This window comes from Vulpes vulpes, chromosome 2, assembly GCF_048418805.1.
Source record: "Vulpes vulpes isolate BD-2025 chromosome 2, VulVul3, whole genome shotgun sequence".
Lineage (NCBI taxonomy): Eukaryota > Metazoa > Chordata > Mammalia > Carnivora > Canidae > Vulpes > Vulpes vulpes.
Genome location: NC_132781.1, coordinates 12,918,151 through 12,934,367, shown reverse-complemented (window position 1 = coordinate 12,934,367; position 16,217 = coordinate 12,918,151). Strand labels below are relative to the sequence as shown.

General features: G+C 49.0%; 1 protein-coding gene across 1 annotated transcript in view; it reads right to left on the bottom strand.

Annotated features, from left to right (window-relative positions):
- PRKCA (protein kinase C alpha) overlaps positions 1-16,217 on the bottom strand; it is a 390,531-nt gene that overhangs the window by 34,737 nt on the left and 339,577 nt on the right. The window contains exons 9-13 of the mRNA XM_025999622.2: positions 15,789-15,926; positions 14,795-14,968; positions 12,509-12,600; positions 9,703-9,765; positions 8,641-8,779 (exon numbers count right to left, since the gene is read on the bottom strand). Of these exons, the coding sequence (XP_025855407.1) occupies positions 8,641-8,779; positions 9,703-9,765; positions 12,509-12,600; positions 14,795-14,968; positions 15,789-15,926 (606 nt within the window). The remainder of the gene's footprint in view (positions 1-8,640; positions 8,780-9,702; positions 9,766-12,508; positions 12,601-14,794; positions 14,969-15,788; positions 15,927-16,217) is intronic.

Genomic DNA, 16,217 nt, shown 5'->3' with positions numbered 1-16,217 from the left:
AGAGCAACACATAACCGAAGCAAGTGACAAACAGGTACGGAGTGCTTCCTCGGAGGCAGCCAGGGCAAAACTCACCTCATCCTCAAAGCCATGCTTTGAGGTGGTACTGTGACTACCCCATTTAACGGATGTCACCCCAGGCTCCTAAAGGAACAGAACTACAGCCAGAGTTCACTACGCAATGATGAAGAAAAAGCTAGTGGAAATCAAATAGGAAGCTTCCCTCAGGGGTGGACATTAAGCACACACAAGGCCAACAGAGAGGGAGATGGGATCTGCACAGAATCATGTGATGCACCGTCATCTGCCCACTAGTCCCCCTTCTAGTGGTTCTCGGACTCAGTCACTGCACCCTGGTCACCGGTCACTCTCAGGCTGGTGGGTGCAGGTGGCTGGTTCCGGGGAAGCAGACAAGATCCACTGCACGGCGCCCACGTGGGATCCTCCTCAGCTCAGGCCCCCTCTGCCAAACAGGGAGCCGTTCCAAACGTCCACTGTGCATGTGAACAAAATGACTACGTATGTGCAGTGAAGGCATGACCTAGGGGTTAGGAACAGAGCTTGTGCCCGTGGGAGTTTTATTAGCTGGAATACAAGATTTTCCAGAACTGGGAGCTCTTGTAGCCTGGTGGTCCTTCCAGATGTGTTTGGTAGCAGGACAGTAAGTGATAGCCTGAGCAGGAGGTCCTGGCTGCTGATGACATGAGGGCAGCAGACCCATACTTTGGGGCTTAGGGGCCCTGTCCTGCCACTTGCTATCTGTGAGCCTTGGACAGGTCACCTGTCTTCTCCATGGCTCCTCTGCCTTTGTCTATAGACCTGGGATAATGCCACCCACCTCAGAGGACTACTGTGAGGTTTCAACGAGATGACAGATACAGGCACGTAGTACCTGCTAGGAAAAGAGCAAGTGCTGGTCATCGCTCTCAAGATACACTCCCCAGTAAAAGGTGAAGTAAGATTCCCGAAATCTGACCCGTTTTTACAGGATTTAAACAAATCCCTGAACATAAGGCCAAGTGTAGCGACAGCACGCCAGGAGGAAATGCTCAGTGTTCACAGGGCTCTGCAAACCAGGGATGGTGGCAGGAGGGGGCTTGGTGGCAGATAAGGGGTGAGGTGCTCTCGGGGTACCCCAAGTGACATCTGCTGTCCACCCCCCTCGGGATAGCAGCCACCGCAGCGAGATGTGGACCAGCCATGGGTTCAAAGCCCACATCTGCCCTGAACTGGGGCCGTGAGAAAAAGGACCGATCTCTGCACCCTGGGTGGGTCATCTGGAACCCAGAGCCCCCGACGCCAGCTCTGTAGCGCTGACCCAGTGATTAACCCACCCACAGGGGGCTGGTTAGCTCTGGAGAACGGGCTGGAGGGAAGTCAGGAAGCAGGATGGGCTCCCAGGTGCCCCACGGGCCACAGTGTCCCGGGGGAGGGGGGCGATGCTCCAGAGAACAGGGCGACGCTGATAAAACCCAAGGCCCAGCGAACTAAGAGCCGGGGCCGATCATGACCCGGAGGAGTAACGTGACCAGCGGAATTCCTAGACAAGATCTGGGAGAGTCACACGGTTTGAGGAGGAAGCCAAGGGGAAGTCGGGCCTTGGCTCTTTAAACATTTCTTGCAGGAAAGGCAGCGGCTTCATTTTCTCTTGCAAAGCCAGAGGCATGGGACCGCGACCCCACACGGAGGGACGAGGGACGTGGCCTCTGAAAGGAAGCGAGCCACCTTCGGCTCACGCTCTTCTCCTCTAATCAAGTGCTCTCCGCTCTGCCGGCGCCGGCTGGGTGGGGGGCCGGGGGGGGCCCAGTGCTGCTGATCCCGGAGGAGCCCCGGCAGGTGCCGACTGGCCGCTCCCCGCCCGTCTTCCCCTTCCTCTCAGCTGCGCAAGGGCTAATTTACTGCCTGGCTGCCTGCGCCTCGTCCATTCTTTTCTCATTTAACTTTCGGATCCTCTTTTATTCTCCATCCTTCTCTACAACCAGAGGCCAGGAAACGTCTCCGGGGGTGTCAATATTCCAGCACTTTGGGCTGTAGGTGGGGGGGAACCCAGGTTGATGTCCCACAACTTCAGACACTCGGGTCCCCCAGCACGCCAGCTCCTGTGGGTCGGTGGCGTGAGGCAGGTGGCTGTCCCCTCGTGCCACCGGCCTCGCCCTGATGGCAGCCTTGGGGATCATCCGTCTCATCCCTGCCACGGAGCTCCTGACCTCTCAATTCCGGGCCTTCAGCTCTGCTCTGCTGCCAGGCCCCTCCCTCCACAGCCGCTCCACGAACGTGGCTTGCTGCACCTGTTCCTCCGGGGTCCCCTCCGCCCGCCCGGCTCTGCTCCAGCCCCGGGCTGGGGGCTCTGTGGTGGGGAGAAGACAAAGATTCTGTGTGGGGGGCCGAGGGGGCTAGATAAATACACCCGTGAGCTCAGGATGACATGCTCTTTCAGAGGGTGAGGAGCACCGTGGAAGGACAGCAGGAGGGGGGGTCAGGAGTGGGGGGGGGGCTGGGGGTCTGTAGGTTTGAACAGGGTCACCAGGAAAAATGGCCTCCTGGAGGTGACACCGGAACCGAGGCACAGGTGGGGGCCCCACTGCCGGGGAAGGGTATCTCAGGTAGAGGGGAATGAGAAGAGCAAAAGCCCTGAGGATGGCAGGCTGACAAACTGGGGAGTGATAAAGAAGCCAGTGCAGGGGGTCTGGACGGACAGGGGTGAGGGGTGGAGGGCGAGGTGAGAGATGAGGTTGGGGGGGGGCAGACAGCAAAGGGTCTCAGGCCACTGTGAGGACCCCAGCTTCTCCAAGATGCCTAACTCAGAAGTGAACCCCCTCCGGAGCCCTTGCAGCAATGTCCTGCCCTCTGTCGCTCCCCTCCCCTTTTCCTTCTCCCCTCTCCTTATGGCACCTCGATGCTCTTTAGGACCAGCTCCTCAGTTCCCCTATTCTGACAGACAATCAGCACCAACTGCCCCCCACCTCTGGCCTTGCTTACCTGCTCCTACTGCTTGCTCAGTCACTCCCAGGAGCCTGAGGCAGGGGTCTGGCCTCCCCCAATGGGCCCTGCCCAGAGCCCTATGCCCCTGCAGGGGAGCCCTGTGTCTGCTGGGGAGTCACTGTATGGCTGTGGGTCGCTGGCTGTCTCCACCAAGCAGAGCAGCACACCGCCCACCTGCAGACCCTGCCCTGTCCTTCTGGGCCCACCTGTGGAAAATGCAAGCCAGCCAGTGAGGATGGTTTCAGGTTCCCTCCTTCCTCCTACTTCCCTATCCCGTTCCCCCCTTGCCCGTGGTATCCCCTGTCTCTCCCTCTCTTTCCGGTATCTTCTCTTTCCCTCTCTCTGAGCATTTTCCCTTTGGCCTGGAAACATATTCAAGTTCTCCCAGCCTTACTGGTGCTTCCTTCATCTTGCTTCCCTAGGAGTGCCCGTCCACCTTCCCCCGTCCATTTACCATCTGGTTCCTAAGACATGGTTCCTGCCTGGCTGCTGACACTCACACTCAACTCCATGCCATGCAGCTTCTGCTGCATCGTTACCACATGCTCTTAGGGATGGCTGGTTCCCCGTGGCCAGATCCCCCCTCCCACCCCCAACACCCACCCGCAGCTCTCCTTGACCTCCACGGTCCTCGGCCATCTCTGAGTTCACGAGCACTCACCTTCCTTGATATCCAACATTCTATGGCTCCCTAGTTCTTCTACCTCTCTGGATACCCCTTGGTCTTTTCTTCTTCCTTCCATTCCTAAAATATGGCTCCCCCCCAAAATATGACCCTTGGCCCCCTCCAGAAAAGGTCACAGCTCATGGCCCAGTAGTTCAATCTTACCAAGAATATACACTTCTCTTAATATATATTAGGCCCAACTTTGAACTTTGGTGGTGGTAATAGGCAAGATTGGGCTTGGCTGGCCTTCCCATAGGAATGGAAGGAGAAGCCACTGGCCCCCTAGGATGGGTCTCCAGCTCTCTGAACCCATCCAGCTCCCCCCACCCACAGGAGTCTGCACATCTGCTTATGGTCAGCTGACTGTGGGGACAGCACGTGTGCCCACAGACTGTTCCCTCAGCCGTGTTGCAGCGTGTTGTTCTACTATCTCATCCACATCTCTCAATCTATGTCTCTCCTGGGTGGCAGTGGCCTATTTCAAACTGCTCCCAGTCCCGGGCCCCCTCACAGGTCCCTGCTGGGCTCTGTTCTCATGCCAGGCCTGCCAGGCACTTAGTAGGTGCTCTGACTACCTGGCTGACTGCTGCCATGTGTGGGAGAGGAGCTTGGGTGTTAGTGGTTCGCCCGGGGATTCTAAGTGGTGTGCACAGTAGTACCAGTGGGAATACAGTCCCGAGTCATTGATTGTGGTATTGATCCTTGTGACTCAGGTCCCTGATACAGTGGAGATGGATGAGTATCCATCTTCTCCTAAAAGAGGTCACACATGCTGTATAACATCTCAGTGCTCACTGTGAACTGCTTGTTTGCTTGGGGAGTGTTCTCTTCCCTCTGAAGATGGGGCAATAGGTTCCAAGAATACATGTATTTGCTCTAGGGTCAGAATATCTCAGGTCCAAATCCCACCTCTGCCTGTTACCAGCTGTGTGACCGTGGGTGAGTCACTTAACCTCTGCTCATGTATAAAATGTGACAAACCAGATGTGTCCCGGGGTCTTTGTGCAGGGGCAGTCTCTCCATCATGGGTCCTATCCTTTGGTGTGGTCTGACATGCCCCCTGCCATAGCAAGGATTCTTCGTGGCACATTTTCAAACGACTTTGCTCCCACCACGGCAGGAGGTACTCAGAGGTGCACCAGCCAGGAGTAAACCCATCCCCTCCTGCTGCTCTTCTTCTCCCGGGAAAAAGTGGGCAATGCAAGTATTCAGAGCCTGATTCTTAGCTGCCAGGAGGTGGACTCCACATGCCCCAAATCACGTTCTGTTGGGGGATTAAACTCAGATGAAGCTTCTGTTTGTCCCTCCCAGGGACTTACACCGACCGCTAAGAATTCTTCTTTCTATGTCAAAGCAAAGAGGACCTGTAAGGTCAGATCCAGGACTTCTCTTCTGATTAGTGTCCCCCTTGTGGGTATCCAACTCAACTCCAAAAGTCCCATCTGTTAAGTGACATTTTCTGCTTTAGCTCATCTTCACTGGTTAAGGAGATGCCACAATATTAATCCATTTCAAGGGGTTTAAACAAACAGCCATAAATATTTAAGTCTCTGCTTTGCCTATTAAGGAAAATGCCAGCTAGGATAATTATTTTTGCCTCTGCCTGACAGAAAGATTTACACAGAGGACAGGATTATATTAACCCCTGAGCAAATTCAGAAACTTTGAACCTAGATGGGCTTCCTCTTCACAGCAATTATTCCCATGGTCAAATATGCCATATTCCTGGATCCGTATGGGGAAATGCCAACAAAAGGTGAAACCACTTGAACTGAGATTATTGTTTCAGGTAAAACAATGTGAATTACTGATTGAGCTCCCAAAGTGGTGCAGCTTATTTTACAATGAAAGTCAACCAGAATCTAACAGGTATTTTGGTTTCTGTTTGCATGTCATGTCTTCCACACTGTAAACTATGTCAAGGGCAGGGCCCTGTTGTAGATGCTGTCCCAGTGGCACCCTGTTTGGCACACTAAGTGTGCGGCACGGTACATTCTCTGAACATGTGAGTCACTTAGGATCTGAGCAGGGGTTCTGTGCAGTGGGCAGTCCACGGGTCTGCAGGTGGCCTGAGCCTGGCAGTGAAGCCTGGTCCTGGCACTTCTCAGCAACGTGGCCTTAGACCATTACCTAACTGCTGTGGGCACCTCTTCTGAATCATGCTGTGGGGACTATTTGAGGGAGGGTTGTAGTAGAAGATTGCAAGAGGCCCACAATGCAATGTGGCAAATGGGTCGAGTAATAACCATGGCAGGACCAACGTGCCTGGTGTCAGATGATCCTCCAAACTACATACAGTAACTTCATGAAGAAAACATTATCATCCCCACTCTACAGGGGAAGAAACTGAGGCAAAGGATGTTTCAGTAACCCACCCAGGGGGTAGAAGCACAAATATGATGACTACAGTTCTAGAAAGTGCCCAGATGAGAAAGCCAATCTCAAAAGGTTATATACTGTATGACTCTGTCATATGCTATTCTTGAAATGACAAAGTTATAGGATGGAAAAGAGGTGAGTGGTTGGCTGGTGGGGGAGGGGAAGGATGGGGACAAGAGGGGTGATGGGGAGAGGTGGGTGTGACTCTAAAAGGCCAGGAGGAGGGATGAACTATACTCTTTCTGAACTACACTGTTGGAGAAGCAAGTCTACCCGTGTGTGATCAAGTTGCACACAAGTAAATAAACATACAAATCAGTACAAGTTAAAAAAAAATGCCCCAAAGTTGCCAAGATACATTAGAAGTGTGTTTCAGTGTCCTTAGAGGAAGGAGGTGGGAGTTTATCAAATATAGTTAGATGGGACACCATCTTGAGCGTGGTAGGACGTCCCCAGAGGTTTGTGCATTCTAGTCTGGGAATCTGTGTATATTGGTAATTTTATTTGGTAAAAGGCACTCTGCAGATGTGATTAAGGATTCTGGGACAGAGGGATGAGCCTGGGTTATCTGGGTGGGCCCCCTGTAATCACGATGGTCCTATGAGAGGGAGGCTGTAAGGCTGGGGTCACAAAAGACGGAGATGGTAACACGTGACACCACGGACTGTGGCCACGCAGAGGCTAGAAAGGGCAAGGCAGTGGGACTCCCCCAGAGCTTCTGGTGGGAGTGCAGCCATGCCGACAACTTGTCTTTGACCCAGTGAAATGGATTTTGGACTTCTGACCCCCAGAGCCATATGATAATAAATTTGTATTGTTTTAATCCACTAAGTGCATAGTGATTTGTTGTAGTGGCAACAGGAACCTGATACAATGAAGAACATTAGGAGGGAAAAAAAGACAACAAATGTCAATTATTTGGAACATTTCATCTACGTGGAATGCCGTCTCCCTGGTGATGTCAGATGGTTGAAGTGTTACTGAGCACAGGAGGCTATTAGTTTGATCGCAGAGGATGGGTCTTAATGGAGATGAAGTTCAAACCACCTTTATTCCTAAAAACACTGCCTTCCCTGTCACCACATTTTTATAGCATCTGGTGGGTGTTAAATGGAGCATGCACAGCTCATAATCACAGCCTGTTTAATACATGTTAGCCTGTAGAAGGTGTCAGAATAAATACTGCATCAGGAAGTTGTATTGGTACTGTATGATCACCTTATTCTTCGTGTTTGAGAAATAGGACTATTTAAGCTCCCATTATGCCTGGAGACAGTGATGTGTGAGTTCTTTGGAGGGCAAGCCCCATGAAGTTATGTATCAAGATAACATGTCACCTTTGGCTATGTCACTGAGAATTTAAGTTTCTAAGTAAATGTTTGAAGTCTGTCTTTCCACACTGGGCATACGACAAACAAAACAAGGAAGCTCTTCATGCTGGAAAAAAGAAATTCAGCTTCCCTTTTGGAACTCTGGCTATCACGGAGGGTCTACTAGGTGCAAAAACACTTTATTTGGCATTTCTGTCCTCATAGGAATTCTACAAGGAGGCTACGCTTATCTCTAACTTGCCACTGCAGAAACAGGGAGGCAGAGGCCAAGTAACTTACTGAGTTCCCACAGCCTGTGAAGAATGGAACAACAGGTGAAAAAAATACCACACAAGCTGCCAACAGCTGACACGAGAGCTCTCCCGAAGAGGGAAGGTTGGGCTAACTTTGCATCTGTTACCTTCTACCATGATGGAGCTCAGCTGAGAAGAAACCGTTTCTTCCACTGGGCTGTGTGTGGATGGGAAGTTGGCTACACAGTGATCCAGGGTTATAACCCACCTGGTCATTGGCATGTAGGAAGGTTCACAATAGGACGGAAATTACTCAGAATGTGTCACAACAAGGGCTCCTGGGGGGTTCAGTCAGGTATCTACCTCTTGATTTTGGCTCAGGTCATGACCTCTGGGTTGTGGGATCGAGCCCCGTGTTGGGCTCTACGTGGAGTCTGCTTGAGAGTCTCTCTCTCTTCTCTCTTTGCCTCTCCCCACTGCTTGCTCACTCACTCTCTCAAATAAATAAACAAAGCTTAAAAAAAAAGAATGTGTCATAACAAAGATTAAGCAGTATAGCCACTGCTGTAATCACACATCTTGGAACCACACTGTTTATAACCAAACTGAAATGTTCTGTCTAGATTAAACACCATGACCCACTCAATGGGTGAGGTAGGGCACTAATCACTCTAATTTTACTAAAAAGTCATCATTGGAATCACCTTTTGATCCAGTTTTCCCATGCGGAGCATTTTTACAACCAAGATCTCTACTTTCTCTGCCCAACGGTGTAGCTTAAATTGTTTTGACCATGACTGTGTAAGAAACACATTCCACCATACAACCAGCTTACACATAACAAAACAAAGTTCCGTGAAATAAGACATATCCTTACTATGCAGTGAGCTCTCACACTTGTTTTCTATTTTGCTTTATTTAGCCTAGTTTGCCCATTTTGTGGTCACTGACTTAGTTATTCACTAATGATTCCATACCCCAATTAGGAGGTTGTATGTGTGATTTGAAAGGTCTGGTCTAGAAAACAAGGAGAATCGGGGGGCCCTACCTCCGGGGCAATGTAATCTGGAGTCCCGCAGAAGGTCCTGGTTGTGACTCCATCCATCATGTGTTCCTTGCACATCCCAAAATCAGCAATCTTGATATGCCCTTCCGAATCCAGCATGACATTGTCTAACTTCAGATCCCTGCAAGGAAGCAGGAGAGCATCAGAGTCCATCCCATGACATCACAGTCTGCTCCAGAGCTAGTGAGACAGAAGGCTATGTGACTAGCTGCCATTGCAATGGTGTATTAACTATGAGTCCTGGGAGAGCGGGGACCAGGGATTACTGGGTTTTGTTTTTTTACATCTCCAGAGTCTACTGTAGTGCCTAGGATACAGTAGGTACTTAATAAATGCACACTGAATTAATGATTAAATGGTTGGACTAGCAATCACCGCCTTGGCTGAGCATGTGAATCACCAGATTCCAATTTAGCAGGTCTGGGGCAGATCCCACTCATTTGATTTGCTACTGTCCCATACAGAGGGCCTGGCCTACAACCAGGTTTGCCCAATCACAGGTTCAGAACTACCTCATGGGCTCACGCACGTGTGGCTATTGCATTCTGCCCTAGTGCCATACGTCCTTGTACTCTTCAAAGAATACTAGAAGACATTCTCCTTTTTTTGGCATCAGACTTGTGCTGTTGCTCACCACCTGAAGAATTTAATTCAACAGTTTTTCCTCTGCTTCTCCCCTACACCCTGTATTCTTCTCCTGCTGAGCATCTAGAACAGAAATTCGGTTTCCATTGCTCCCTGATCTCCATTCCAAAAATAAAAAGGGGGGCAGAGGAAGGAGCTGTCAGTGGAGAGAAAAGCCACGTTTTCTTGTGGGAAGCAGAAATAAGATGCAACATCTTTTGAGGTCTGGAGATCAGAAAATGGCTCTGATTTGCCTGGAGGCTGTAGGCAAAGGTGGGTCCCAGCAGGTCTCTGTGACCTTGAGGGTTATCAAGTCTGTGTCTTAGGTCCCCATCACAGAATTATTTATGTGCACACGGAGGACCAGAGGTCCAGGAAGACTCTCAGCTGCACTGCTGGCAGCAGAGCTTCCATACGCACCTGTAAATGATTCCTCTTTTATGAAGAAAGAACAATCCAATGGAAATCTCTGCCGCATAAAATCTGCAAAAGAAAATGCTCATCAGGTCTCTGGCTTGCTCTGTGGATTTCTGAACATTTTGTACCTTCTAGTTTGGGCATCAGTGAGGCAAAAAAATGTAAGATCCCGCGACTATCAGAGATCAACATCACCCTACATGTGACAAACCCTTCATCCTTCCCTCTGCCATTTTATCACTCTCACCTCCCCAAGGAATTTTACAGCTAATACGTCAAAGAGACAGGCTTATTACCTGTCCAGAAACAAGCACTTCTTGTTTGAGGCCGGTGGACAGTTAATTTACTGCTTACAAGAAGTTCCTAATGCAATCTTTGAAAAAGTGGCTGCTAGACTCTTCTGTGTCAGGACTGGGGAAGAGTGGAGAAAATGTGCATTTCCCTATTCACGGACAGAATGCGTTAGTGTGTAAAAATGCAGTGATTCCCTAGAAGACAAAGTAGAGTGTGTGATGCACTCTGTAGCTGCTGTACTCACCCCCCCACCCGTCCCCGCCCCAAGTGCTGGGATAAATGGGACACACACCATGATTCATACTTGAGTTTACCCTTTTAAATAATTCATAATAAACTCAGAGTAAATGCTGAAAGAGGTTTTAAAATTTGCATAGCATTTAGGAATCTCTGAAGTCTGAGGAGCCACAAGGCTGTGTCTGCAAACATCACACCCGGGAGGTTTAAAATCGGCACAATGTCTACACAGGTAGAGGGCAACCTCTGGTGATAAGGACCAAACTCTTACTGGGCGGGGGGCACCCCTGAAGGCTGGCAAGAGAGGGAAGGGGTGGTGGAGGGAAGAGAGGGGATTACAGGCAACTTTTACGTGATTTTTCGTGCTTTTCTGTATTTTTAAAATAAACATTTTCTAGCAACACAAATACAACCAAAGGGCACTGGATGAGACACCTTGACATTACCTCACAACAAGGTGGCTATTCGGCTACTTGCTCTTTGCAGCTCCATCAAGCTGGGCTTTACAACCCAAGCATTCTAATGCTTTATAACTGAGTAAGACAGGGGGAAAAGGCATTTCTGAAGACTGAAAAATAAAAATAGAAATGGAGGGGTGCTCAGTGGTTGAGCATCTGCCTTTAGCTCAGGGTGTGATCCTGGGGTCCTGGGATCGAGTCTCACATCAGGCTCCCGGCAGGGAGCCTGCTTCTCCCTCGGCCTGTGTCTCTGCCTCTATCTGTGTTCCTCATGAATAAATAAATTTTTAAAAACTTAGAAAAAAAAAGAAAAAAAATCCCCTTCAACACCAAAAATCTGATTGGCATTTGTGTATTTGATTAATAAAGAAATCTGAGAATGAAAAAAAAAAAATCCCTCTTTGCATATTTTAAGTTTGCTACCAAAGAATTCCCTCTTCTGCCTTCACTCAATCTTCACTCAATCTAAGACACACCAAGCCACACAGGGCAACAGTTTTTTAGATTTATCTTTTAGACCGAAACACCGGCCAGAATTCAATGAACATTTGCTAACTTGATTAATCAGGGTATATGCCCACTCTGCATCCTCCCTGGGGGAAACGAAATAGCTGTTTGTATACATTTGCTCCTGCTGCCTGTCCTGTGACCTTCTAGCCCCTGGAAAACAGGATGATTTTTCTGATACCAAAGTCCCCCCTTAGATGGACCATTTTCTCTGTTCCCCCGGAGCCCATGTCTCTGCCCTGTGCTGCTGACTCTTACATCCTAATCAAACCCTCCCAACTGAGCTGATGATTCCCCACCCAAAGCATCTCTCCTGGGTGGCTGCCCCCAACCCTAAAATGAGGTATCACCTGAAAAGGTTTCTTGTTCTACACCAAGTTCTGCTTTTCTTCCTCCAGGATGTTTCTCAAAGACCCTTCCTCCTCTTTGGCTCCAAGGTCAAGGTCTAATTAAAGTTCCATTCTTTCTCCTCTACATAGATTTTTCACCAACCCCTGTGCACCAGTCCCCACTCTCCCTTCCTCCTTCCCCTCTTGGTCATAAAGCTCTCTGAAAACTTAGCCTGATAGTGTCAAGCCCCCCACAGCCTTCCATGGTCCTCAGCCAGGTCCTCCATCAGGCTCATCACCTGGAGCTCCCCTCACCCCCAATCTCAAACCACCTTCCGCCCTGCTGGCTTGGGCATTGCCTGAGGATGTGCAACCCTCACTCCCCTCTTTATCAGGGCTTGCGCGGTGCCACCTCTAAAATTACGGCTACATGCTACAATTGTCTAGTGACCTCTTCTACTCCAGGGCAGAGGGTGAGCTCCTACAGGGCAGAGAGCCTTTCACACTCCTAATGCGTGGTGTGTTGTGGGTGTGCAACAATGATTTGTTGTATCATGAGTGGCTGACTCAATCAGTGAGGGAACTGGGTGAGAGGGGGATACACCAGCATCTACAACTTACTGGAAGTAGAACAAACCTCTCCTTGGGATGGGTGTAGATGGACCCAACCAGTAAGTCTGCCCCCTGGGAGGTTACAGGTCTCAGGTCCGAGGATGGTGAAGCTCTACGTCCATACTTCACCCAGAAGTTTCTATGTGATGTCTAAATTAAAGGCCTTAAAAAAAAATAGTACATGGGATCCCTGGGTGGTGCAGCGGTTTGGCGCCTGCCTTTGGCCCAGGGCGCGATCCTGGAGACCCGGGATCGAATCCCACGTCGGGCTCCCGGTGCATGGAGCCTGCTTCTCCCTCTGCCTGTGTCTCTGCCTCTCTCTCTCTCTCTATCATAAATAAATTTAAAAAAATAAAAAAAAATAGTACTCACACTGCTTGTGGTTCCTTAAATTTTCCTACTTGCTGAATGTGGTACATGAGGTCCCCACCGTTGACGTATTCCATGACGAAGTACAGTCGATCCTGAAGATGAAGGTTCAACACGTGAGCAGGGCTTGGTCACCGGCAGAGAGGCTTCCATTACTTTCTAGGTTGTGCTTTGCTTTCTCATTAGTTAGTAAACCTTGGGCTTCGCTGGCAGATCTGCTCAGTGGAGCCCTTCAAATTTTTTCTTCCCAAATAAAAAATAAGTAACAGACCCTGCCACATGAGGGCCTCGGGAAGTATAAAGCCATTAATGTAACTCTGAAATAATGGCGCTCTGTCAACATGCCTGTCCCCATCTGGTTCCGCATGCTTCCTATTACAGTAACAGCCTCAAACCCTCTTCCCTTCTCTCCTGCACACAGAAGACATGTCTAAGTTAGGCATGGTGTGAAGAATCCAAGTGGGCCAATTATTTACTTTTAACTGGTGTTTCTGGTTTGCAGTGTCTGGGAGGCAAACCACAGCGCTGTAGTCGTGTGTTTCACTGGAAGCTTCTGAAAACCAATCTCATGAGTTAGGCTGGGCTCATAAATTATAAATGCCCAACGATATTTACTGTGGGGGAGGGGACTATACATGGCGAGGCTAATCAGATGTGCTGTTGCATCCATAATAGGCCCAAATATTGTTCTTTATCTTCTCTGTCACTGGTGTGTTAATTGTCTGCCCCACGGAGGGTGTACATCATCGACCCCAGTAAGTGTGCATGTTTATGAGGACATCACAGTGGGGCAGATAGGGGAAAATGGGGTTGAACAGCGAAATAGCTAACAGCACAGCACACCCAGGGGAAAGCCGACCTCTGCTCGCTTCTAGACATTTTGCTGAAGTTATTAAACATTAAAGTGTTGCACAGGGAGGGAAAAAATGATGAAGCTGGTGCTAGCAGCCAGGAAATAGCTCCGGGAGCTTCCATCTCTAGCTTTCCTGTTATGAATTTTAATTCCATCTTTATTTCCACGTTTTGTTGTTTTCTGGAGCTTCGTCAGTGTAACCAGGGTGATAGGATCCGGGCTAGGACTCGCAGACATGGGTCCCTCTCTGGCATATTGCTCTTCCCTCTTCGTCCCTACTTTGGTGCTGTCGGGAGGAGGGGGCTGTCCGTGCCACCAGTGCCAGGCTGACACACAGTGGCTGGCACCTGACTCTGCAGCCCTTCGCCTGCCCTGACACTGTGTGGTTACACTGTCATTTTGAGATTCTAAAATCCAAGAGCACTGAGGGGTCCCTCCCAAGACATTTTAAAGAGAGACGTAAAACAGAGAGTCACTTTCCGGCCAACAGAAAGTTGAAGATATTATAATCATAACAATACTAATTATAGCTACTGATTATTGAGTCATCTCTTTAAAAAGGGCAGGCGTTGAGGAAATGGAAAGCCTGTCTTGGGGCAAGACTGATGATGGTGCCCTCGAAATATTCATGTTTCTTGCAGGCTGCCTGCAAGCTCCATGCCACTGCCCTGGCCCCACTACAGGTTCATCAGTGCTTTGGAACTCTTTTGTCCTTTTTTTTATTTATACTGTAAGACAGGGCTCGGCAAACTTTCTGTAAAGGGCTACACAGGAAAGACCATGGGCTTTGTGCATCTCTTGCAACTATTCAACTCTGCCTTTGCAGCCTAAGAGCCACTGTGGACGATGGAGAATGAAGGAGCGTGGCTGTGTTCCAAGAAAATGATTCATGGACACTGAAATGTGAATTTCGTCTAATTTACACGTCACAAAATAGCATTCTTTTTTTTTTTTCCCCTCCAACTTTTCTCAGAGCTCATGGGCTGTACAAAACAGACCAGACTGCCAAGCCTGCTGTGTGCCATCAACAAGAACACATTCTTTTATGAGATCAAGTTTCCTCATGTTCCAATGCAATGCTTGGCAACTGGATCAGTAGTCTTAAAAAGCCAGGACTGTGGGTTATTTTATTGGTTTTGTATTCTTAAGTCTTAGCACACTGCTTGGTATAAAGAAAACCTTTGATCCAAATGTTTGCTGAATCAAAGAGAATTAGTGCCAAGCTTGTAAGTAGGGCACATCCCAGAGAGGGGACTCCCCAAATTTACCAGTGGCATAAGAGTGAGAGGCTGTTCTCAGGTTATGTCTTTCTCGAGCCTTCTCCACTGGAGGAAGGTTAATTCAGATGCTTAGAACACTGGGTCAAGGGTGGCCCTGGAGAGCCCCCCCCACACCTTGCCACAGATAGCCCCCCCCCCCCCCCCCAGGGTCCTTACCACTGTCTGGAAGCAGGAGTGTAGCTGTGTCAGGAATGGGGGCTTGTCAAGCAGGGCCAGGACTCGCTTCTCCACCATGGTGCACTCCACGTCGTCATCTTGAATCACCACGTCCTTCTTCAGGATTTTGATAGCATACAGTTCCTCTGTGCCCTTCCTGTCAGCAAGCATTACCTGGGAGCAGACGAAAGGCAACCTGAAAGCTTCGAAGTGTATGTCTGGTAATGGGAGTGGGGAGGAACCTGGTCAGGTGGCTGTTCACCTTGTGCCAATTTATAAATGCGTGATATAAACATTCGCAAAGTTCCACTTTATGTGCAAATTTTGAAAGATCGCATGTCAGTGCAGATTAAATTCTTCCAGTATTGGTTAATTGAGGAGCTGTCAAGATTTGTACACAGCGTAGGCTATGGTTGCATGATGGAGCTTTTGTGGCTGCGGAAAGGAATATACCTGGTCCTCGGCATTCGCCTTGAAGTGTGCACATTTTTCAGGAGCATCCTTTAGGCAAAAATGTGACTGACCTTTTTATAAGCTTCTCACGAGTCAGGAGCCAAGACAAACAAAAAGGCAGGATGGACATCACTTCCTGGATCTATCATGAGATTTGGGGCCAGAGAAGCCAAATGTAGACATATAGGTTGATCATTGAAGAAACCCAGTTCAGTGCCTCTTAATCATTACGTTTGCTTACTACAAATCACCTTGTAATTTTTAGTTGCGAAGATTATTTATTCAACCAGCATGTTGGAGCACCTGCTCTGTTCTCAACCCCGAAATGGTGATGCAGAGTGAACCCTCTGTAGCTTTCTGGGTATGGTTGCTTTTAATGAAATGAAGCGGTGGGTGGGTCGGGGTAGGCAGGGGAACATCTCAGAAATGAGTACAGAGCAGGCAAATCTCAAGGATGGTTCTGGAAACCCTAGGGAGCATGGAACTGATCCTAGCATTCTCTGGAAGAGCCCCTCCATCTCCCCGACAACTGTCCTCTTACCTTTCCAAAACTTCCCTTCCCCAGCACCATGAGGAAATTGAAGTCTGTGAGTTTCACTCTGTCCAGGTTGTTGGAAGGTTGTCTCCTGTCTTCTGAAGGACTGATTACTTTGTTACCAGCGGGGCCAAGCTTGGCTTTCTAAACAACAAGCACACATGTGAGAACAATGTGTCATTTTTCCCAGGAAAAAGAGTGAAAAAAGCATTTAATTAAGCTTGAGGTCAGCTGGGAGGTGGGAGGTGGGATGGGGGCAAGAAAAGAAATCACAGGATGATGAGATTTTTATTCCACAGTTGGTGGCCATGCTTACCCTAAGGGCAACATTTGCAAAGTAGAAGAAAAAAAAAACCCCACAAAACTGCCCTTACCTATCAAGAGACAACTCTTCACATAGTTAAGCAAGAATCAAGTCATGGGATTTTGATTTTC